The 23,876-nt window shown below is 40.4% G+C and overlaps 1 protein-coding gene across 1 annotated transcript in view; it reads left to right on the top strand.

Moving 5' to 3' along the window:
• Positions 1-208: 208 nt before the first annotated feature.
• EML5 (EMAP like 5) overlaps positions 209-23,876 on the top strand; it is a 167,900-nt gene continuing 144,232 nt past the window's right edge. Inside the window, exon 1 of the mRNA XM_057542111.1 lies at positions 209-828. Within this exon, the coding sequence (XP_057398094.1) occupies positions 632-828 (197 nt within the window). The 5' untranslated portion in view covers positions 209-631. The remainder of the gene's footprint in view (positions 829-23,876) is intronic.

Genomic DNA, 23,876 nt, shown 5'->3' with positions numbered 1-23,876 from the left:
CCGCTACCCGGCGACGGTACCCAAGGAGCTCCCGACGCCTTCGTGCTCCCCCGCTGGGCGGGGCGGGGCTGGGCGGGGCGAGCGCGGGCGTTGGCTGCGACGGCGGCGAGGGGGCGGAGCCTCGCGAGGCCGCGCGCTCGCCGGTTTCCTGCGCTCGGGGGCGCGCGGCGCGGGTCCGCCAGGCTGTGGGACGAGGCCGCGGCGAGACGTGAACGCTGCAGGTGACCCGGGCGAGGAGCTGGGTGCCCGGGCGGTAGCGGAGGCGTGGAGGCGGGAGGCGGGCCCTCGCTCGGCTAGGCTCGGCTCAAGGCTTGGGCGCTGCGGGCTGAGAATACAAGGCGACCGAGGTGGGCGAAGAGAGGGCGCGCGGCACCCTCTTGACGGCCGGCGGCGCCCGCGGCCCTCAGCATGTTCCGCGAGGCGAGGGTTTTCCTCCCGCCTGTGGGCTGAGGCGGCGCCGGCGGCGGCCAGGAGAAGCGACATGCACCTGCCAGGCGCGGCTTAGAGGACGCGGCAGGCGGCGAGTCCCGGCCGCCCGCGGGAGGGCTTGTTTCGCCCGGACGCCGCCGCCTCCCGTCTCGCGCCGCCGCCGCCGCGGGCCCGAGCGGAACGGCGGGGTGGGCGCCCCGACATGGCGGCCCGGAGCGCCCCGAGCTGCCACCTGCGGCTCGAGTGGGTGTACGGCTACCGGGGCCACCAGTGCCGCAACAACCTCTACTACACGGCGGCCAAGGAGATCGTGTACTTCGTGGCGGGCGTCGGCGTGGTGTACAGCCCGCGGGAACACCGGCAGAAGTTCTACCGGGGCCACAGCGACGACATCATCAGGTACGGAGGGGCGGGGGCGGCCGCCGTCCCCTTGAGACCCGCGCGCCGAGTTTGCACTTGCCGGTCCTTCTGGGTGCCCGTGACCCGCTCCTTCAGGGCGCATCGCCCGGGAGAGAAACCCGCAGCCATCTGGTCCCGAATCCGCCCTGTTAACACCGGAGAAAAGCTTTTCCCCATCTTCGCGTTCTAGAGTCTCTCCCTCTCGGTCGGTGCGGTGACACCAAGTCCGCGGATCCACTGGGCGCTCGGTTTTCTGGCTGTGTACCCTTCTTCTTCCATCAAATTTGTGAAATGTACAAAAGGTTATTTTGGTAGCATTTTACTCCTTTAAATCCCTTCGTTGATTTCTTATTCAACGAATTCTTAAAGCGCCCGAGGGAAGTCCTTTACCTAGTAGAGGACTGATAAAAGTCCCCTAAGCTCTAGGCTGGTCCTGGGGAGCGCGCCCAGGATGGCATCCTGGAGGGCTCTCATCTCTTGGCCATAATGATTAGTTGAGGTTTCACTGCCTGCTGTTATCAGCAGATAGAAAAGAAACCCTGGCAACCTTCAGGCAATTCATTGGACTTTAAAATGTGCACACCTATAGGCAGTTTGGGGATAGATTTGATTCGAAGAAGGTGCTAAAAATAATTCTGATTTCCAATTCTGTTTCCTTTTCAATAAAGCAATGCTAAATAAATTTACTTTTGTATTTTTAACTTAAATCACAGTTTTGTCTTCATTTTAATTTTTTTGTGGGCGGCATCTTAAAGTTGGTCTCAGTGCTTGTTTACATTTCTTTAGTGAGGGATGTATTTGAAATGTAATTTTCAATCAGTGTCTCAGCAGAACTTTTGTGGCAAATAAAGTTAAAAGCTGCAGAAATTATTCTAGGCCATTGATTATTGTCTCAAGCACAGCATATTTGTCGTTGATGATGGAGAATGTGTTTTAAAACATTTTGAGACTGTGTGTGTGTGTGTGGGCACGCACTCGCGCTTGCTTCTTCTGGGTTTTTTGAAAGAGATTCTATGATTGGACTTGGTTACTCAGTTTTATCCCCATGTCTATTTTCCATAGGATTTAAATTGTGCATTTCAAATCCAGTATCATGGTTTGATGTCTTGTAGGCAAAAAACTCTGGCATTTAAATTATGTAAATAAAGAAGATCTTCTATTTTGCATGTCTGTACATTTATGCTCTGTAAGAGGGAAAAGGAGGCCTAGGACAAACAATAGGTAGGGCAAGATGGAGTAAAGATAAGGAGACCAGAAACTGAGATTGTGGAGTAGGAAATGAGACAGTGTTTTGGGTTCATTTGTTTGTTGTTATTCACCCCAAGAGTAGAATTTACCCCAGTTCTTTGTCTTTTTCCCTGATCCTTTCCAGTTTCTCTCTTCTTTTCCATGTGTTAGTCCTCCGACAGTTCAGGGGATAGTAGCCTTATATAGTTGAAGCAGCCTTGACTGAAGCCCTCCTTCAGATATTTAGTCTCTTAGGTTCGATTCAGTAGGTGGGGTAGGTAGGTGTGAAGGATTTTGAGGTACACTTCTATTGTTTTTACTACTGGATAGTTGAGAGCAGTATGGTATGAAGATCTTCTGAAACTAGATATGATTTATTTGATGGGGTAAATGATGTTTTGTTTATTCTTCCAGCAGTAATTCGAAGCTATATTATGTCACACTGCTTGAATTTTTATAATTGTGTTTCAGTAAACTGTAAGGAGGTGATGCTTTTGCCTTCCTTTGGTATATACACATAGTTGCACAACCGTATATGTAGTATCTCAAAGTGTTTCAAAAGTGAGATTACTCTAATTTTTGCCATAATTGGATACTTGCTTATGATTTTATGCAAAGGATTCACCCCTAAAATAATTTATAACAATAAAAAGTTTTCTTGAAAATTTCAATGGGGTAGTAAAATCTGAATATATAGCATCCTGAAATTGTGGCACAAATTTAGTACAGTACTAAGACTATAACCTAGAAATCGTTCAAAGTGTTTTGAAAATTTTGTTTCAAATAATGGTAGAGATCATTCTTGTTTGTGAAATAGATCAGGAAAATATTCAAAGCTTTCAAATTTGTTTCAATTCAATGTTTGAAATACAAATATAGTTACTCCTCCAGTAGTTTTTCAATTCTGTCACAGCAGAAAATGTAATATTCATAAATGATGGCATGGTGGAAAACTGTTGCTGTAATGTTAGCCTTATTAGTAAAAAGTATAGTTTTTATCATCTGTTTTGTTTTCATATTTGCTTGAAACTTAGGTAAAACATATTAACTGAATATAACTTAGTCCGAAGCTAAGACTGTACCAGAATGAGCAAGTCGTTGTCTTTAGGTTTTGAAAGTGTGGGTGCCATATTGGTTGTAGACTAAATAATGATCAGTTGCCTACCAGTTCTGTCATCTTACTACATCTAGCGTTGCCAGTGGTGGCGCCACCTGACTTTATCGTTTTGTCCGTGTTGCGTGTAGTTGTCTTACTTCTTTTTATTAGGTATGTATATATATAGTAATTTGTCCTTTAGTTATATTTATTTCAGTATTACTGACCTATGTAGAAATTAGTTTCACTGTCAGAAATAATACAGGAATTTTAGAGTCACTTTTTCTTTCTTAATGGTTTTTTTTCCTGTGTCCCAAGTTATATTGACAGAATTCTCTAGTTATTAAGTGTTTATTACAGGCTTAAGACTAAGTTATAAAATAGACTACTAGTAGTTTTAATATACGATGAACATCTGTAGCTTGGTCTGTGTTTTGAAACTTTTGCCAGCTGTCTTCCCAAAGGATACAATAGCTTTTAAAATTAATTTTTCTAGCTACTACCCATCAACACATTTTTGACAAGTTTGTGCTTGAAGTAGTGAATGTTATTGATAGTTTTCAAGTCATATATCACCAGTGAAGACCATTGATGGAATGTAGTTAGCTTGGTGCATTTTGTTACTACTTTTTTTTCCTTTAGACAAAATGAAAGGTGTAGTAGCTCTTCAATTGTGGTAGGTGGTGTTTTTAAGAAAGAAAACTGATTGAGCTTCATCATAATCTAGTAAAAGTGGTTTTTAACAGCTCTGTATTTATAGTATGGAAATTTCATTTATTCAACACAAGTCAAAATTGTCTTGAAAAAGCGTTTCAGAATGTAAGACGTCTCCATGGTGGATCAGTATTTTTTGTGTTTATGGGTTGAGGGTAGCAACTTTTTAAGGTCTGGCAGGAATTGCTGCAAACCTACTTGTTGTCTACTTAATGTTTCCAGGTATATGGTCAATATTTCCCAAACTTGACTGATCAACAGAATCATTTAAGGAGCTTTTTGCCAGTTTCTAGCCTTTTCATCAAATGCGCTAAGCTAGAATCCTCTAGAGCTGGATCCCAGAAATTTGTTTTTCAAACAGTGCTCCAGATGATTCTGTTTAGGAAACACGTTGCCAATCTGTATCCCAAAACATGTATGCATAGAATTCTTAAATAAGCAGTTTGAGAAATGGGTAGAAACCCTCCCCTCAAACCTGATACCAGAATTTTCTTAAGCATTGTGTAATATCTAGAAGCAATACTTCAGGAAGTATTAGATAACATACAGATTTAGTAAAATGTCCCTGTGTTTAAGTAACTAGAATTGGTGACCTGAACTTTCACAGACTATTTAATAATTCTGTTCTGTAAGATTTCACTTTATGTACTTGGATATCAAAATATTTATGATTGTTTTTCAAATACTGCATAGTTTAAGAGATAAAATTAACATGTTTTCAGGCAAAGGTTGGAATTATCCAGAATAATAGTTCAAATTGTCATAAATGTACATTAAATGTATCTTTATTATTTATTTGGGGAAAATACAAATTTTAGGTTTGTGTTGTAATAACTATTTTCCTTTATTATTTTATACTGTCTAATATATAGATAACTAATAAAATATATTTGGATATAAATTAAGGAAAACATGGTAAATAAATAAATTCTTTGAAGCTATTAAGAAATAAGAATAGTTTCTTAGAAACTATTAAGAAATAAGAATAGTTTCTTAGAAACTATTAACTTACTGTTCTTTCAAGGTCTTTTCACTCATCAAAGAAATATTTATTGAACATCTTTGTGCAAGGATCTCAGCTTTAAGGTATTAGGAGTTTAAGAGACTATCAGTCAAGTAAAGAATCACTTAGAATACTATGTGTACTAGGAATAGCGGTATGTACATGGGCACATAACAGTTGCAGTGATGTTACCTAGTGAATAGAATACCTAAGCTGTATGGATCTGTAAGGAAAACAGAGAAGTAGTCATCAGAAGAAATGAGTGAAGACATAGCATTTTGAGAAGAGGTAACATCATATGCAATCGTCTTATGTTAAGAAAAGATATCTGAAAAAGTTGTTTGTACTCACTATCTTCAGTTCTTTTTCTCCCATTCAGTGTTAGCTCTATTCTATTTCACCCTAGCAACTCTTGTCAAGGTCACCAGTGACCTCCACAGTGCTATATCCAGTGGTCAATTCTCTGTTCTAATCTTATTTGATTTATCATCATCAATTGCCACAATTGGTTACACCCACCTTCTTATGAAACTTTTTAAGATTTTTTTTTAATGTGGACCATTTTTAAAATCTTTGTTGAATTTGTTGCAATATCGCTTCTGTTTTCTGTTTTGGTTTTTTGGCCCCGAGGCATGTGGGATCTTAGCTCCCTGACCAGGCGTTGAACCTGCACCCCCTGCATTGGAAAGCGAAGACATAACCACTGGACTGCCAGGGAAGTCCCTTAAGACACTTTCTTAATTGGTGTCTGGGACACATCTTAGTGTAAAAATAGGTATTTCTTGCTTTACTTATTCTTTCAACAAATATTTATTGAGCACCTATTAGTATTTACCAGGGACTATTTTTAGCACTAGAGTTACAGTGGTGAACCAAGCAGGTGAAATTCCCAACCCTCATGGAACCTATATCTACTGGGGGGAGATAATAAACAAGGTAAATTTCACATTTATATACATATATAAATATGTATATAGTGTGTACATATACATGTTATCTATTATTTTTGTATATATAGTGTGTATATCTATCTATATCTATATAGTATGTAAGGGCTAAGAAAAAAACAGGAATGTGAGATAGAGACTACTGGGAAGAGTTTAGATAGGTGTTTGGATAGGGTAGCCAGGAACGCCTCACTGTAAAGTATAAATTTAACACTTGAGTAGAGACTTGGAGGTGAGGGAATGTGCTATGTGGCTATCTGAGGGAAGGACATTTCAGTCAAAGGGACTGTCAAGTTCAAAAGCCCTGAAATGGAATGCCTCATGTGCTTGAGGAACAATATGAAAGAGTGGCTGGAGTGCAGTGAATTCACATGAAAGTAGTAAAGAAATGAGGTCTGATGAAGTACTGGTGGTGGGGGCAGATTGTGTACGACCTTACAGGCTTTTGAGAGGATTTTAGCCTTCCCATGTGAGGGAGATTAGAAGCCATTGGAGCAATTTAATCAAATTAGTGACATAATTTGAGTTAATGGTTTAACAAGGTCACTCTGGTTCCTATTTTGATGACAGACTGAGGGAGAGGGATAGGATGGAAGCAGAGAGACCACTTAGGGGACTGTTCTAAGACATATTGGTGGCTTGAACCAGAGTGGTTCCAATGGAAGCAGTGAGAAAGGATTAGATATATTTTGAAGATAGAGGCAACATGATTTACTGATGGACCAGGTATAAATTGTGACAGAAAAGAAAGGTCAATGGTGATCACAGTTTTTGGCCAGAACACCTGAAAGAATAGAGTTGCCAATTACTGAATTAGCAAAGACTGTGGCAGAAGCAAATTTTCTGTTTTGGGAGAAAGGGAAGATCATGAGCTGTTTTAGAAGTGTTTTGTTTTAGATGCCAATAGACAACCAAGTGGGGTTGTACATTAGGCAGTTGAACATACATAATCCAGGGAAGCATTCTGGGCTTTGAGTGTTATCAGCATCTGGATAGTATTTAAAGCCATGAGCCTGGAAGAGACTACTGAAGGATTGAGTATAGATAAAGAATCTGAAAAATGGATTCCCACGGCCCTCTAACATTTAAATATAGGGGAGATGAAAAAGAACTGACAAAAAAGTGGCTAGAGGGTTTCCCTGGTGGCGCGGTGGTTGAGAGTCTGCCTGCCAATGCAGGGGACACGGTTTCGAGCCCTGGTCTGGGAAGATCCCACATGCCGCAGAGCAACTGGGCCCGTGAGCCACAATTGCTGAGCCTGCTCGTCTGGAGCCTGTGCTCTGCAACAAGAGAGGCCGCGATAGTGAGAGGCCCGCGCACCGCGATGAAGAGTGGCCCCCACTTGCCGCAACTAGAGAAAGCCCACGCACAGAAACGAAGACCCAACACAGCCATAAATAAACAAATAAATAAATAAATAAAAATTTAAAAAGGAAAGGAAAAAGAAAAGCCAGTCACAAAAGACCACATATCATGATTCCATTTAAAAAAAAAAAAAAAAGTGGTTAGAGAGGCAGGAGGAAGACCAAGAGAGTGTGGGGTCATGGAAGTCAAGTAAAAAGAGTTTTTCAGGGAGAAGGAAGTGATCAGCTGTATCAAGTAAGGTGAGTAGAGCTTCACATTAGTGGAGATGTTGGCTGTTTTGCAATAATTACATTGTAATCACAAGACTGTCCAGGAGACTGTGTATGTTCAGGTGATCAGGGAACAAAGAAAGAAGTCATCAAAATGAGTCATGTCATTATTAGTATGCAAAACTGGCCTCCTTGAAGATTTGCTCCAGCAGCTTCTAGTTTGCTTGGTTATTTAAAAAATGGCACATGGCTGGCAGCTCTAGATCCCTGCTGTTCAAAGATGTGGTCCTTATACCAGCAACTTCAGCATCACTTGGTAGCTTGTTAGAAATGCAGGTCTCAAACCCTACCCCAGGCCTACTGGATTAGACTCTGAATTTTAACAACGTTCTCAGGTAATGTTTTGGGTTTAAAATATTAAAGTTGTGGGTTTTAATATCAAAGTTTGAAAAGCACACTCTCGATCAGTGGTTTTCAAAGTGTGGTCCTTTAACCAGCAGCATTAGCATCACCTGCTACTGCTAGCATTAGCACCTAACTAGGTGTTAGAAATGCAAATTCTTGAGCTTCACCCCAGACCAAATCAGAAAATCTAGATGGGGGCCCAGCAATCTACTTTAATCACCTACATGTGATATTGATGTATTCTAAAGTTTGAAAACCATTGCTCTAGATTCTTGATTTTCAACCCTGGCTGCATATTAGAATCACTTGGAGAGTTAAAGCAAACATAATAAAACCACCAACGGCTGAGTCTCATCCCTAGAAATTACAATTTAATTTATTTAGGGCGGGTCTCAGGTATAGTTTCTTTGTTGCTGTTTACTTCTGTTTTTAAGCTTCCTAGCTGATTCCAATAAGCAGCCAGTGTGGAAAACCACTGCTCTAGATATAGAAGTAATCCATGGTAGTGGGCTGGGAAGTCAAACTCAAAAAACTCAGGGCCTGCCCAAATTTATTCATTTACTATTATGCATTATATCACAATATTGATCATTTGCCAAGTATTGAGACCCCTTTAAAAATTTGGGCCTATTACCTAAGGTCCATTTGGAGATTTTTTATCAAAAAAAGCAACCCTTTGTATTGTTTTCCATTAGTGGATCTGCCCAGTGTCATCAGTGGCTGAAAACATGAAAAGACAGATACCTTGCATCATCAGTCCAGAAAAATGCTTACTCATTGGGGACTTGGAAGGTTCACTTAATGGGCAAAATTATGTGCATCCTGGATGGTACCAACTGAGGTGTAACCCCATGCCCCAGGTGTTGATTTCAGCAGACTCATGGATCAGTTGTAGTGGGTTTGGGTCAATGATTTGGACCATGGAAAGCCCAAGATTGTCCATTAATAAATTTCCATTTTGGAACCAGGATCTGCAGTCAGAAATAGACCAAATATCCAATATGTTAATATTTGAAGAAGCATCTAAATGCCCCTCAGAAGGGCAGATCACCCCCCCTCTATGAAATTCTAAAGTGGACATATTCACAAGGACAGTCAAAATAGCACCCTAGATTCATGTCCAATGAGGGCAAGGTAGCTGAGACTGCATGTTGCCACTGACAGCTGACTGGCTTCTCTTTAGGCCAGCAAGTGTCCTCCATTGTGTCTTCAGTATGAATCAGTATTCTGAAACAGTATAAGGACTGGCAAGGGGTTACACCTAGCCAGTGTGAACAAGCTGCCTTGGCTGCAGTGGTATCTATTCTAATTATAAGGTGGCACATGGTATCACCATATTGGCCAAAGACAGCAAGAACTTGTATGAAAGCGTTAATAGCTCCTGGATTTCCTGTCTACAATATCACCCACTGTTGATTAATGTAATTTTAAAATGTATTGGATTATTAAAAGATCAAGGGAAATATATTGCCCACCTTACAACGCTGGCATGCATATCCATCTGAATTAGTAAGCATGGCGGAAAAATACTAAAAAATTCTTGGAATGAGGGGATAGGCAATGGGACTGAAGATGGACATTGGACCCTGGATCTAGCTGTTTTTGAGACCACAGGCAGGCTCAATTAATCATAACACCACTAAATTCTAAAAAATGTTTTGTTTTGGGGTGGGTGGCTCATAATGCTGGATTGGCTAATAAGAGGTTGTGATGGTAGGAGGTGTGAACTCATTTCACTCTAAAAGTTACCTTGTTCTTCACAATCAGGGAGAGATACCTGATTTTACTTTAATACAGAGGCTGGGGATATAGAGACAAAGCAAAGAGGTTGGATGTGAGGTGAGAATTCTGGATTGTATCATTGCCAAGGTATAGATGGGTGTTCAGCCTCTTAATGGAGCCCAAGAAAGGGAGAGGTCATAGTCATGGGTGCTGGAAACATGGAATGTGTGGCAGAACAGGAGGACCAAATTGAACTTAAAGGCCCAGAAATAAATTTTTGTTAAGAGAAGTGTATATAACCTGTTCCTCAAATCAGTTAGAAGAACTGAGACGCACGGTTGCCATAGGTCTCTTTGTTGAGGAAATCCTGCTGCTCTTTCTGTTCCTGGGAATCACGTACCTATTTCACCTCCCAACCAAAGAGGACATTCATTCTTTATCTTTTTTTCATTACTGTGAGAGGACTTTCTTTCCTGGTCAGGAATACAGTACTAGACACTACTGCCTCTGGTGTGGAAGCTCACATTACATCCTCATTTCAATCTATGGAGAGTAATGACAATTGCCACAGGCAGTTACTCCTAAGAATTTTGCAATTTTTACTCAGTATGATGTTGCTTGTGATAATATTAAATTAGCCACAAGATGATGATGTAACCAGGTCTAACCACCTCAGTGTCCATATTTTTACAGATATTAAGGTTGATCAGGAAGCAGGGCATAATTCCCAATTAGGAGTGGAAAGTAGAAGGCTATTTTAAGTCTTAGAACAGAGGTGATAACTAATTACAGAGTCCACAGACTGGTCATCATTACCTGGTTGCAGTGTGACTTTTCTAATTATTAGTTAACCCGTGGACAATGTGTATAACACACAAAGCACCATAGAGGGTGGCACTACTAACATGGTAAGAAGTTTTACCTGGAGTCTGGGTATTAGATTTAGATTGCAAGTTGACATGCACCTGCAAAAGACAATTTTTGCAGCATACAAAGAGACTATGTAGGAGTCTGAAATTGACATAATAGGGAATATGAGAGGTTTGGTAGGCCCCCTCTTAGAGGGTGGTTATTATATTTTAAAAATTATTGATACATATTTAGATTAGAAAATAGAAAAACTAGAAAAATATTTACCCACAGTCTTGTAATCTAGAGATATTACTATTGTGTTTTAGATTATTTCTTTTGAACTCTTTATGATACATGTATCATAAGACTTTAAGACTTTATTTTTTTAGAGCAGTTTTAGGTTTACAGCAAAATTGAGAGGAAGGTACAGATTTCCTATATTCTGCTGCCCCCACACATGCATTGCCTCCCCCATTATCAACATCATTCACCAGAATGGTACATTTTATCCAAAGATGAACCTATATTGACACATCATAATCACTCAAAGTTTATAGTTTACCTTAGGGTTCACTCTTGGTGTTGTACATTCTATGGGATTGAACAAATGTTTAATGACATATATCCATCATTATCGTATCATACAGAGTATTTTCACTGCCCTAAAAATCCTCTGCTCTGCCTGTTCACATACTGCCCCTCCCTGCAACAACTGATGTTTTTTTTCCTTTTTTTAATTGGAGTGTAATTGCTTTACAATGTTGTATTAGTTTCTGCTCTACACTGAAGTGAATCAGCTATATGTATACATATATCCCCTGCCTCTTGGACCTCCCTCCCACCCCCACATTCCACCTATCTAGGGCATCACAGAGCACTGAGCAGAGCTTCCTGTGCTTTATAGCAGGTTCCCACTAGCTATCTATTTTACGCACAGTAGTGTATATAATTACTGACTCTGTAGTTTTGCCTCTTCCAGAATGTCATATGGTTGGAGTCATATAGTATGTAGCCTTTTCAGATGGCCTTCTCTCACTTAGTAGTATGTATTTATGGTTCCTCCATGCCTTTTTGTGGCTTGATAGCTCATTTCTTTAGTGCTGAATAATATTGTATTGTCTGGATTGACAATTGTCTTTGACATTGTCTTTCACAGAGCAGAAGTTTTTTATTTTAATGAAGTCCAGCTTATCAGTTGTTTCTTTCATGGATCCTGTGTTTGATGTTATAACTAAAAAGGCATCACCAAAAGCAAGGTCATCTAGGTTTTCTCCTATGTTTTCCAGGAATTTTATAGTTTTACATTTAGGTCTCTGATTCATTTTGAGTTAATTTTTGTGAAAGGTATAAGGTCTCTGTCTAGATTCACTTTTTACATGTAGATGTCCAGTTGTTCCAGCACTATTTGTTGAAGGAGACTATCTTTGCTCCATTGTATTGCCTTTGCTCCTTTGTCAAAGATCAGTTGATTATATTTATAGGGGTTTATTTCTGGGCTCTGTATTCTGTTCCATTGATATATTTTGTCTACTCTTTTGCAAATACCATATTGTCTTTTTTTTCCTTCTAATTTTATTAAGTTTTATTTATCTTATAAGTGGAAGTTTGTGTCTTTTGATCACCTTCATCCAATTCCCCCCCCACCCCACCCCCCGCCTCTGGTAACCAGAAATTTGATCTCTTTTTCTGTGAGTTTGTTTGTTTTTGAAGTATAATTGACCTGCAATACTATGTTAGTTCCTATTACACAACATAGTGATTTGATATTTCTATACATTTCAGAATGATCACCATGATAAGTCTAGTTAATATGTGTCACCATACAAAGATACTACATAGTTATTGACTATATTCCCCACACTGTACATAGCATTCTATGCATGTGTGTGTGCACGCGTGTGTGTATGTATGATTACTTGAAGTTACTGATCTCTTAAGTTCAAACTCATTTTAACAAACCTGCATTTTTACCCTCCCCCCACATGTTTACTGTTTTTGACATCATATTTTACATCTTTTGTTTTATATCTTTTGTGTATCCCGTAACTACTTACTGCAGATATAGATGATTTTGACTTTTGACTTTTAATCTTCTTACTATGGCTGATTTACTACCTTTACTCTATATTTGTCTTTACCAGTGAGATTTTTTCCTTTCACAATTTTCATGTTTCTAGCTGTAGCCTTTTCTTTCTCACTTAGAGTTGTCCCTTTAACATTTCTTGTAAAGCTGGTTTAGTGGTGCGGAACTCTTTTAGCTTTTGCTTGTCCATAAAACTTTTGGTCTCTCCATAAAATCTGAATGCAAGCTTTACCAGGTCGAGTATTCTTGGTTGTAGATTTATCCCTTTCATCACTTTAAATATATCATGCCACTCTCTCCTGGCCTACAGAGTTTCTGCTGAAAGGTGGGCTGATAGCCTTATGGGATTTCCCTTGTACATAATTTGCTACTTTTCCCATGCTTCTTTTAACATTCTCTATCTTTAATTTTTATGTCTTGGTGTGGTCCTCTTTGGGTTGATTCTCTGTGGGACTCTCTGTGCTTCCTGGACCTGGATGTCTGTTTCCTTCTCAAGGTTAGGGAAGTTTTCAGCTATTATATCTTCAAATATGTTCCCTGCCACTTTCTCTCTTCTCCTTCTGGGACCCCTATAATTCAAGTGTTGGTATGCTTGATGTCTCAGAGGTCTCTTAAGCTGTCCTCATTTCTTTTTATTCTTTCTTCTGTTCAGCTTAAGTGATTTCCACTACTTTGTCTGCCAGCTCACAGATCCATTCCACTGTATCATTTAATCTACTGTTGATTCCTTTGAGTGTATTTTTCCATTTCAAGTTACTGTATTCTTCAGCTCTGCTTGGTTTTTCTTTATATTTTTAAACTCTTTGTTAGAAACTTATAACTTCTCACTCTGTTCACCCAGTCTTCTCCCAAGTTCTTTGAACATTTTTTTACAGTCACTACTTTGAACTCTGTATAAAGTAAATTGCCTATGTCCTGTCACTTAGTTCTTCTGCACCCCAACAGCACAATCCCCCCTGGTCACCAGAGCTGTATGCTGTAGGGGTGCCTGCTGTGTGGGCTGTGTGGGTCCTTGTCTTGTGGCACGCTGACTACCATGGGAGTCTGGTAGGTGTGGCTGGCCCACACTCCAGTTAGTTGCCAGGCACTGCCTTGTGTAGAGGATGCTGGCCACTGGTGGGCAGGGCTGGGTCATGAGGCTGCTGACTGTGGCCTGGTGGTCCTGGGGCTAGTGCTAGCTCACTGGTGGTTGGAGCTGGGTTCTGGAGTGGGTACGGTGCTGGGGTCTTCCAGATATAGTGTTGGCCTGCAGGTAGGTGGGGCCAGTTCCAGACATAGCTGGCTGCAGGGTCTGGGGTGTCCCAAAGCTTGTGTTGGCCCACTGGTGAGAGGAGCTAGATCCTGGGGCAGCTGGCTGAGGGGTCCAGAGTGTCTTGGAGCTGGTATCAGTCAGCTGGTGGCAAGGCTAGGTCCTGGGGTCTCTGGATGCAAGGCCTAGGGGTTGCAGAGCTGGTGTCGGCCTGCTGGTGGGTGGGGCAGAGGCCCAGGGGATTCCACGGCTAGTGCCTGTTCACTGGTGGGCAGAGCTGGGGGTCCCAGAGTTTGTGTTTCTGCCCACTGGTGGCTGGGGCCGGGGCCCAGGGTATCCTGGGACTGTTGCCTATCCTCCAGTGGGTGAGGCTGGTTCTGGGGCTAGTGCTGCCCACTGGTGTGCATGTCTGGGTCCCGGGCCCTCTGGTGAACAGGGTTGGGTCCCAGGGTGACTGTGGCTTACGGGACCTTAAGGCAGCAAGCCTGCTGGTGGATGGGACTGTGTCTCCTCTCAGCTAGTTACTTGGCCTGAGGCATTCCAGTACTGGTGCTGAAAGGCTAGTGGGTAGAGTTGGGTCCTGGCACTAATAAGCTAGAAGGAGGGTTCAGAAACGGCGTTTGCCAGCACCAGTGTCCATGTAGTAGAACAAGCTCCCCCAAATGACTGCTACCTGTGTCTTGTCCCCAGGATAAGCTCCAGTTGCCTTCTGCCTCTCTGGGAGGCTCTCCAAGATCAGTAGGTCAATCTGACCCAGGCTTCTTTCAAATTATTGTTTGTGCCCTGGGTCCTCCTGAAGTGTGTGCGATTTTGTATGTGCCCTTTAAGAGTGGAGTCTCTTCCCACAGCCCTCTGGCTCTCCCAAAAGTAAGCCTCACTAGCCTTCAAAGCCAACGTTCTGGGGCTCATCTTCCCAGTGCAGAAGCCCTTAGGCTGGGGAGCCTGATATGGCGCTCAGACCACTGGCTCCTTGGGCTGAACCTCTACAGTTGTAATTATCCTCCTGTTTGTGGGTCATCCACCTGGGAGTGTGGATCTTGACTATGCCACATCTCCACCCTTCCTACTCATCTCGTTGTGGTTCCTTCATTATATATTTAGTTGTAGAAGATCTTTTCTGCTAGTATTCCAGTTTTTCTTATCAATAGTTTCTGCGTAAATAGTTGTAATTTTGGTGTGCCATGGGAGGAGGTGAGCTCAGGGTCTCCTGACTCTGCCATCTTGGCCACTCCCCCAGTACCATACTGTCTTGATTACTATAGCTTCATAGTAAGTCTTGAAGTTGGGTAGTGTCAAGTCTTCCAACTTTGTTCTTCCTCTTCAATATTGTGTTGGCTTTTCTGGGTCTTTTGCCTCTCCATGTCAACTTCAGAATCAGTTTGTTGATATCCATAAAATAACTTGCTGGGATTTTGATTGAGATTGCATTGTTGGTTCACAACCTCAGGAGTTCCCTGAGTGAAATTCTAAATGAGCCCCCATACATAGAGGGCAAGGAGGGACTGAAGAAAGGCAGACCACTCCAGATTGGAAGGTGGCAGTTTTAATAAACAAGGGAACTTACATACAAGGCATGTCTTGGGCAGCTGCATGACAAGTAGATCTCTGTACCCACCCACCAGAATCTTAAGCATTTATCTAGAGACCTTAATGGGGTTCAGTCATGTTTATAGTCCAGATGGTCTCAATAGCACATTACTTTCTCAAGGCTGTGTCCTTGAAGTGGCTCCTTGTATGAGAACAGTGGGCAGAATGAACATCCCACGGAGAGGGTAAGGAGCCTCTGATTGCCTGGGTCCATTTCTCAGGTCAACCAGTGGTCATGTCCTCTCAATGACCTCCTCCAACATGCAGATAAGTTGGGAAGAACTGAGATCTTGGTAGTACTGAGTCTTCCTATCCATGAACATAGAATATCTCTTCATTTATTTGGTTCTTCTTTGACTTCATTCATCAGAGTTTTGTGGTTTTCCTCATATAGGTTTTGTATCTATTTTGTTAGATTTATACCTAAGTATTTCAATTTTTGGTGCTAATGTAATGGTGTTGCATTTTTAAACATTTGTTTATTTTTTATATAGCAGGATCTTATTAGTTATCTACTTCATACATATTAGTGTATATATATCAATCCCAGTCTCACAATTCATCCCACCACCATGACCACCACCACCTCCACTTCCCCCCCTTGGTGTCCATATGTTTGTTCTCTACATCTGTGTCTCTATTTCTGCCTTGCAAACTGGTTCATCTGTACCATTTTTCTAGATTCCACACATATGCGTTAATATACGATATTTGTTTTTCTCTTTCTGACTTACTTCGCTCTGTATGACAGTCTCTAGGTCCATCCACGTATCTACAAATGACTCAATTTTGTTCCTTTTTATGGCTGAGTAATACTCCATTGTATATATGTACCACTTCTTCTTTATCCATTCGTCTGTTGATGAGCATTTAGATTGCTTCTATGACCTGACTATTGTAAATAGTGCTGCAATGAACATTGGGGTGCATGTGTCTTTTTGAATTATGGTTTTCTCTGGGTATATGCCCAGTAGTGGGATTGCTGGGTCATATGGTAATTCTATTTTTAGTTTTTTAAGGAACCTCCATACTGTTCTCCATAGTGGCTGTATCAATCTACATTCCCACAAACACTGCAAGAGGGTTCCCTTTCCTTCACACCCTCTCCAGCAGTTGTTTGTAGATTTTCTGATGATGCCCATTCTAACCGGTGTGAGTTGATACCTCATTGTAGTTTTGATTTGCATTTCTCTAATAATTAGTGATGTTGAGCAGCTTTTCATGTGCCTCTTGGCCATCTGTATGTCTTCTTTGGAAAGATGTCTATTTAGGTCTTCTGCCCATTTTTGGATTGGGTTGTTTGTTTTCTAATATTGAGCTGCATGAGTTTACGTATTTTGGAGATTAATCCTTTGTCCATTGATTCGTTTGCAAATATTTTCTCCCATTCTGAGGGTTGTCTTTTCGTCTTGTTTATGGTTTCCTTTGCTGTGCAAAAGCTTTTAAGTTTCATTAAGTCCCATTTGTTTGTTTGTTTTTATTTCCATTACTCTAGGAGGTGGGTCAAAAAAGATCTTGCTGTGATTTATGTCAAAGAGTGTTCTTCCTATGTTTTTGTCAAAGAATTTTATAGTGTCTCATCTTACACTTAGGTCTTTAATCCATTTTGAGTTTATTTTTGTGTATGGTGTTAAGGAGTGTTCTAATTTCATTCTTTTACATGTAGCTGTCCAGTTTTCCCAGCACCGCTTATTGAAGAGACTGTCTTTTCTCCATTGTAACTCCTTGCCTCCTTTGTCATAGATTAGTTGACCATATGTGCGTGGGTTTACCTCTGGGCTTTCTATCCTGTTTCATTGATCTATGTTTCTATTTTTGTGCCAGTACCATACTGTCTTGATTACTGTAGCTTTGTAGTATAGCCTGAAATCAGGGAGTCTGATTCCTCAAGCTCTTTTTTTTCCCTCAAGATTGCTTTTGCTATTCGGGGTCTTTTGTGTCTCCATACAAATTTTAAGATTTTTTGCTCTAGTTCTGTAAAAAATGCCATTGGTTATTTGATAGGGATTACATTGAATCTGTAGATTGCTTTGGGTAGTATAGTCATTTTCACAATATTGATTCTTCCAATCCAAGAACATGGTGTATCTCTTCATCTGTTTGTGTCATCTTTGATTTCTTTCATCAGTGTCTTATAGTTTTCTTAGTACAGGCCTTTTACCTCCTTAAGTAGGTTTATTCCTAGGTTATTTTATTCTTTTTGTTACAGTGGTGAATGGGATTGTTTCTTTAATTTCTCTTTCTAATCTTTCATTGTTAGTGTATAGGAATGCAAGAGATTTCTGTGCATTAATTTTGTATCCTGCAACTTTACCAAATTCATTGATTAGCTCTAGTTGTTTTCTGGTGGCATCTTTAGGATTCTCTATATATAGCATCATGTCATCTGCAAACAGTGGCAGTTTTACTTCTTCTTTTCCAATTTATATTCCTTTTATTTCTTTTTCTTCTCTGATTGCTGTGGCTAGGACTTCCAAAACTGTGTTGAATAATAGTGGTGAGAGTGGACATCCTTGTCTCATTCCTGATCTTAGAGGAAATGCTTTCAGTTTTTCACCATTGAGAATGATGTTTGCTGTGGGTTTGTTATATATGGCCTTTATTATGTTGAGGTATGTTCCCTCTATGCCCACTGTCTGGAGAGTTTTTATCATAAATTGGTGTTGAATTTTGTCAAAAGCTTTTTCTGCATCTATTGAGATGATCATTTGGTTTTTATTCTTCAATTTGTTAATATGGTGTATCACATTGATTTATTTGCGTATATGGAAGAATCCTTGCATCCCTGGGATAAATCCCACTTGATCATGGTGTATGATCCTTTTAATGTGTTGTTGGATTCTGTTTGCTAGTATTTTGTTGAGGATTTTTGCGTCCATATTCATCAGTGATATTGGTCTGTAATTTTCTTTTTTTGTAGCATCTCTGTCTGGTTTTGGTATCAGGGTGATGGTGGCTTTGTAGAATAAGTTTGGGGGTGTTCCTGCCTCTGCAATTTTTTGGAAGAGTTTGAGAAAGATGGGTGTTAGCTCTTCTCTAAATGTTTGATAGAATTCACCTGTGAAGCCATCTGGTCCTGGACTTTTGTTTGTTGGAAGATTTTTAATCACAGTTTCAATTCCGTTACTTGTGATTGGTCTTTTCATATTTTCTATTTCTTCCTGGTTCAGCCTTGGTAGGTTCTACCTTTCTAAGAATTTGTCCATTTCTTCCAGGTTGTCCATTTGATTGGCATAGAGTTGCTTGTAGTAGTCTCTTAGGATTCTTTGTATTTCAGTGGTGTCCATTGTAACTTCTCCTTTTTCATTTCTACTTTTATTGATTTGAGTCCTCTCCCTCTTTTTCTTGATGAGTCTGGTTAAAGTTTTATCAATTTTGTTTATGTTCTCAAAGAACCAGCTTTTAGTTTTATTGACCTTTGCTGTTGTTTTCTTTGTTTCTATTTCATTTATTTCTGCTCTGATCTTTATGATTTCTTTCCTTCTACTAACTTTGGGTTTTGTTTTTTCGTCTTTCTCTCGTTCCTTTAGGCGTAAGGTTAGATTGTTTATTTGAGATTTTTCTTGTTTCTTGAGGTAGGGTTGTATTGCTATGAAGTTCCCTCTTAGAACTGCTTTTGCTGCATCCCATAAATTTTGGATCATCATATTTTCGTTGTCATTTGTCTCTAGGTATTTTTTGATTTCCTCTTTGATTTCTTCAGTGATCTCTTGGTTATTTAGTAATGTAGTGTTTAGCCTTCATGTGTTTGTGTTTTTTACGTTTTTTTCCGAGTAATTAATTTCTAATCTCATAGCATTGTGGTCAAAAAAGATGCTTGATATGATTTCTGTTTTCTTAAATTTACTGAGGCTTGATTTGTGACCCAAGATGTGATCTATCCTGAAATGTGCCGTGTGCACTTGAGAGGAAAGTGTAATCGGTTTTTGGATGGACTGGCCTATAATTATCAGTTAAATCTATTTAATCTATTGTGTCATTTAAAGCTTGTGTTTCCTTATTAATTTTCTGTCTGGATGATCTGTCCATTGGTGTAAGTGAGGTGTTAAAGTCCCCTACTATTATTGTGTTACTGTCAATTTCCTCTTTTATAGCTGTTAGCAGTTGCCTTATGTATTGAGGTGCTCCTATGTTGGGTGCATATATATTTATAATTGTTATATCTTCTCCTTGGATTGATCCCTTGATCATTATATAGTGTCCTTCCTTGTCTCTTGTAACCTTCTTTATTTTAAAGTCTATTTTATCTGATATGAGTATTGCTACTCCAGCTTTCTTTTGATTTCCATTTGCATGGAATATCTTTTTCCATCCCCTCACTTTCCGTCTGTATGTGTCCCTAGGTCTGAAGTGGGTCTCTTTTAGACAGCACATATATGGGTCTTGTTTTTGTATCCATTCAGCAAGCCTGTGTCTTTTGGTTGGAGCATTTAATCCATTTACGTTTAAGGTAATTATCGATATGTATGTTCCTATTACCATTTTCTTAATTGTTTCGGGTTTGTTTTTGTAGGTCCTTTTCTTCTCTTGTGTTTCCCCCTTAGAGGAGAGGTTCCTTTAGCATGTGTTGTAGAGCTGGTTTGGTGGTGCTGAATTCTCTTAGCTTTTGCTTGTCTGTAAAGCCTTTGATTTCTCTGTTGAATCTGAATGAGATCCTTGCCAGGTACAGTAATCTTGCTTGTAGGTTCTTCCCTTTCATCATTTTAGATAAATCATGCCACTCCCTTCTGGCTTGTAGAGTTTCTGCTGAGAAATAAACTGTTGTATGTTATTTGTCATTTTTATATGACAAATGTTTGTTTGTATGTTATTTGTCATATGTTGTATGTTATTGTATGTTATTTGTCATTTTTCCCTTGTTGCTTTTAATAATTTTTCTTTGTCTTTAATTTTTGTCAGTTTGATTAACGTGTGTCTCGGCTCGTTTCTCCTTGGGTTTATCCTGCCTGGGACTCTCTGCGCTTCCTGGACTTGGGTGTCTATTTCCTTTCCCATGTTAGGGAAGTTTTCAACTGTAATCTCTTCAGATATTTTCTCTGGTTCTTTCTCTCTCTCTTCTCCTTCTGGGGCCCCTATAATGCGAATGTTGGTGCATTTAATGTTGTCCCAGAGGTCTCTTAGGCTGTCTTCATTTCTTTTTATTCTTTTTTCTTTATCCTCTTCCAGGGCAGTGAATTCCACCATTCTGTCTTCCAGGTCACTTATCTGTTCTGCCTCAGTTATTCTGCTATTGATTCCTTCTAGTGTATTTTTCATTTCAGTTATTGTTCATCTCTGATTGTTTGTTCTTTAATTCTTCTAGGTGTTTGTTCTTTAATTCTTCTAGGTCTTTGTTAAACATTTCTTGCACCTTCTCGGCCTTTGCCTCCATTCTTTTTCCGAGGTCCTGGATCATCTTCACTGTCATTATTCTGAATTCTTTTTCCGGAAGGTTGCCTATCTCCACTTCATTTAGTTGTTTTTCTGGGGTTTTATCTTGTTCCTTCATCTGGGACATAGTCCTCTGCCTTTTCATTTTGTCTGTCTTTCTGTGATTGTGGTTTTCGTTCCACAGGCTGCAGAATTGTAGTTCTTCTTGCTTCTGCTGTCTGCCTTCTGGTGGATGAGGCTATCTAAGAGGCTTGTTCAAGCTTCCTGATGGGAGGGGTGTTGATGGGTAGAGCTGGCTGTTGATCTGGTGGGCAGAGCTCAGTAAAACTTTAATCCGCTTGTCTGCTGATGGGTGTGGCTGGGTTCCCTCCCTGTTGGTTGTTTGGCCTGAGGCGACCCAGCCCTGGAGCCTACCCACTCTTTGGTGGGGCTAATGGCGGACTCTGGGCGGGCTCACGCCCAGGAGTACTTCCCAGAACTTATGCTGCCAGTGTCCTTGTCCCTGCAGTGAGCCACAACCACCCCCCACCTCTGCAGGAGACCCTCCAACGCTAGAAAGTAGGTCCGGTTCAGTCTCTCATGGGGTCACCGGTCCCTTCTCTGGGTCCTGATGCACACACTACTTGGTGCGTGTCCTCCAAGAGTGGAGTTCCTGCTTCCCCCAGTCCTGTCGAAGTCCTGCAGTCAAATCCCACCAACCTTCAAAGTCTGATTCTCTAGGAATTCCCCCTCCTGTTGCCAGACCCCCAGGTTGGGAAGCCTGACATGGGGCTCAGAACCTTCACTACAGTGGGTGGACCTCTGTGGTATAAGTGTTCTCCATTTTGTGAGTCATCCACCTAGCAGCCATGGGATTTGATTTTATTGTGGTTGCGCCCCTCCTACCATCTCATTGCGGCTTCTCCCCTGTCCTTGGATGTGGGGCATGTTTTTCATGAATTCCAGTGTCCTCCTGTTGATGATTGTTCAGCAGTTAGTTGTGATTCCAGTGCTCTCGCAAGAGGGAGTCTGGTATTGCATTTTAAATTTCAAATTCCATTTGTTCACTCTCAGTATATAGGATAGCAGTTAACTTTGTATATTAACTTTGTATCCTGCAACCGTGCTATAGTTGCTTTTTAGTTCCAGAAATTCTTTTGGCCGATCCTTTTGGATTTTTTTTACATAGATGATCATGTCATCTGCAAACAAAGACTGTTTTATTTTTCCTTCCCAGTCTGTATACGTTATATTTCCTTTTCTTGCATTATTGCATTAACAAGGCCTTCCAGCACAGTATTGAAAAGGAGTGGTAAAAGGGGGCATTCATGACTTGCACCTGATCTTTGTGGGAAAGTTTCTCACCATGAAATATGATGTTAGCTGTGGGGTTTTTGTAAATACTCTTTATAAGGTTGATGCGAAGTTCTCCTGTATTCCTGGTTTCCCTTGAGTTTTTATCATGAATGGGTATTGGCATTTGTCAGATGCCTTTTCTGCATCTGTTGATATGATTGTGTGATTTTTATTTTAGTCCATCGATATGATGGACCACATCAATTGATTTTTTAATCATACCTGGGATAAATTCCACATAGTTGTGGTGTATAATTCTTTTTATACTTTTTAAAATTCGATTTGCTAATATTTTGTTGAAGATTTTTGCATCTATGTTTATGAGAGATATTAATGTGTAGTTTTCTTTTCTTGTGATGTCTTTATCTGGTTTTAGTATTAGGGTAATGCTGGCCACATAAAATGAGTTAGGAAGCATTCCCTCTACTTCTGTCCTCTGAAAGAGATTGTAGAGAATTGGTATAATTTCTTCCTTAAATGTTTGGTAGGATTTACCAGTGAACCCATCTGAGGCTGATGCTTTCTGTTTTAAAGGTTATTAATTATTGATTCAACTTATTTATTAGATACAGGCCTATTCAGATCATCGATTTCTTCTTGTGTGAGTTTGGCAGATGGTGTCTGATACATGTATTCTAAAGTAGTTAAGGTTACGTTATATTTAACTCTTGGATTCTGTGCTTTTTATTTAACATTATAGCATAACTTTTCTCCAGTACTGTGAAAAATCACATTTTTAATGACTGCATGAGAGTCCATCCTGTGATTGTACCATAAGTTTTTAACCATTTCTAAATGTTGGACATTTAGGTGGTTTTCAGGTTTTTACTGTTATAAATAAGGATTCAGGAACAAAAAAGCTATACGTAAAGATTTTTCTGTATTGAGGATTATTTCATTTTTTAAAATTTCTTTTAACACCAGCAGCTTCTTTGGAAATTCAGTTAACAAATACTGATTGAATTCCTGCTGTGTGCTCATTATTGTTCTAGGCGCTTAGGGTATAATATGAAGAAAAAGGGAAAGCCTCTGTCCTAATGAAATACACATTCTAGTGGAGGAGAGTAAGATAATAAGTGCACAATAGTAATTTTAGACAGTGATAACTACTACATATAAAATAGGGTAATGGAGTAGAATATGTTAGGATGACTAGGAAGGCTTCTCTAAGCAAGTTACATTGACCTGAAGCATGAATGATATGAATGAAGCAAGATTTGGGAGATCATTCTAGACAAAGACCTAGCGAGTATAATGAGTTTGGCCTTTTCAAGGGACAGAAAGGCCAGTGTGGCTGGAGTGTGGTGAACAAAAGGGAGAATAGTAGAAGTTGAGCTTCGAGAAGTAGGTGAGGGTATATCTTGTAGAGCCTTGTAAGTGCCAAGTTAGATAGTTTGGATTTTAGTCTAATTGTAATAGGAAGCTGTTGGGAATTTTAACTAGGTGAAATTTATATTGTTTTAAGATCTCTCTGGCTATGTTAAGAAGGCCCTAAAGGGGAGCAATAGAGGAAGAAGGGCAGGTGGCTCAGATTAGGGTTGTAGCAGAGAAGATGAGGGTGATGATAGAGTCAGTAGGACAGGCTAATAGATGTGTGTGATGAATAAGAAAGAGAGAAGTGGTGAGGATTAAATTTAGATTCTTAGTCTGAGCAACTGAGCGGATAGTGATGCCATTTACTAAGATGAGAAGTGGATTGGGGGGTAATTAAGGAGGAAAAAAAAGCTGGATGTGTTAAATGTGAGTTGCCCGTGACACATCTATTGCTCTTGGCTGGAGATATAGATTTGGGTGTTATCACTATATGTGTGCTTTTAAAGACATGGGATTGGATGAAATCAGCTGGGAAAGGAAGGGAAGACAGCCAAGACAAGGCCCTCAGAT

The sequence above is a fragment of the Balaenoptera acutorostrata genome, chromosome 3 (assembly GCF_949987535.1).
Source record: "Balaenoptera acutorostrata chromosome 3, mBalAcu1.1, whole genome shotgun sequence".
Classification (NCBI taxonomy): domain Eukaryota; kingdom Metazoa; phylum Chordata; class Mammalia; order Artiodactyla; family Balaenopteridae; genus Balaenoptera; species Balaenoptera acutorostrata.
Note: the sequence above shows the minus strand (reverse complement) of the source record. Positions and strands in the feature narration are given on the sequence as shown.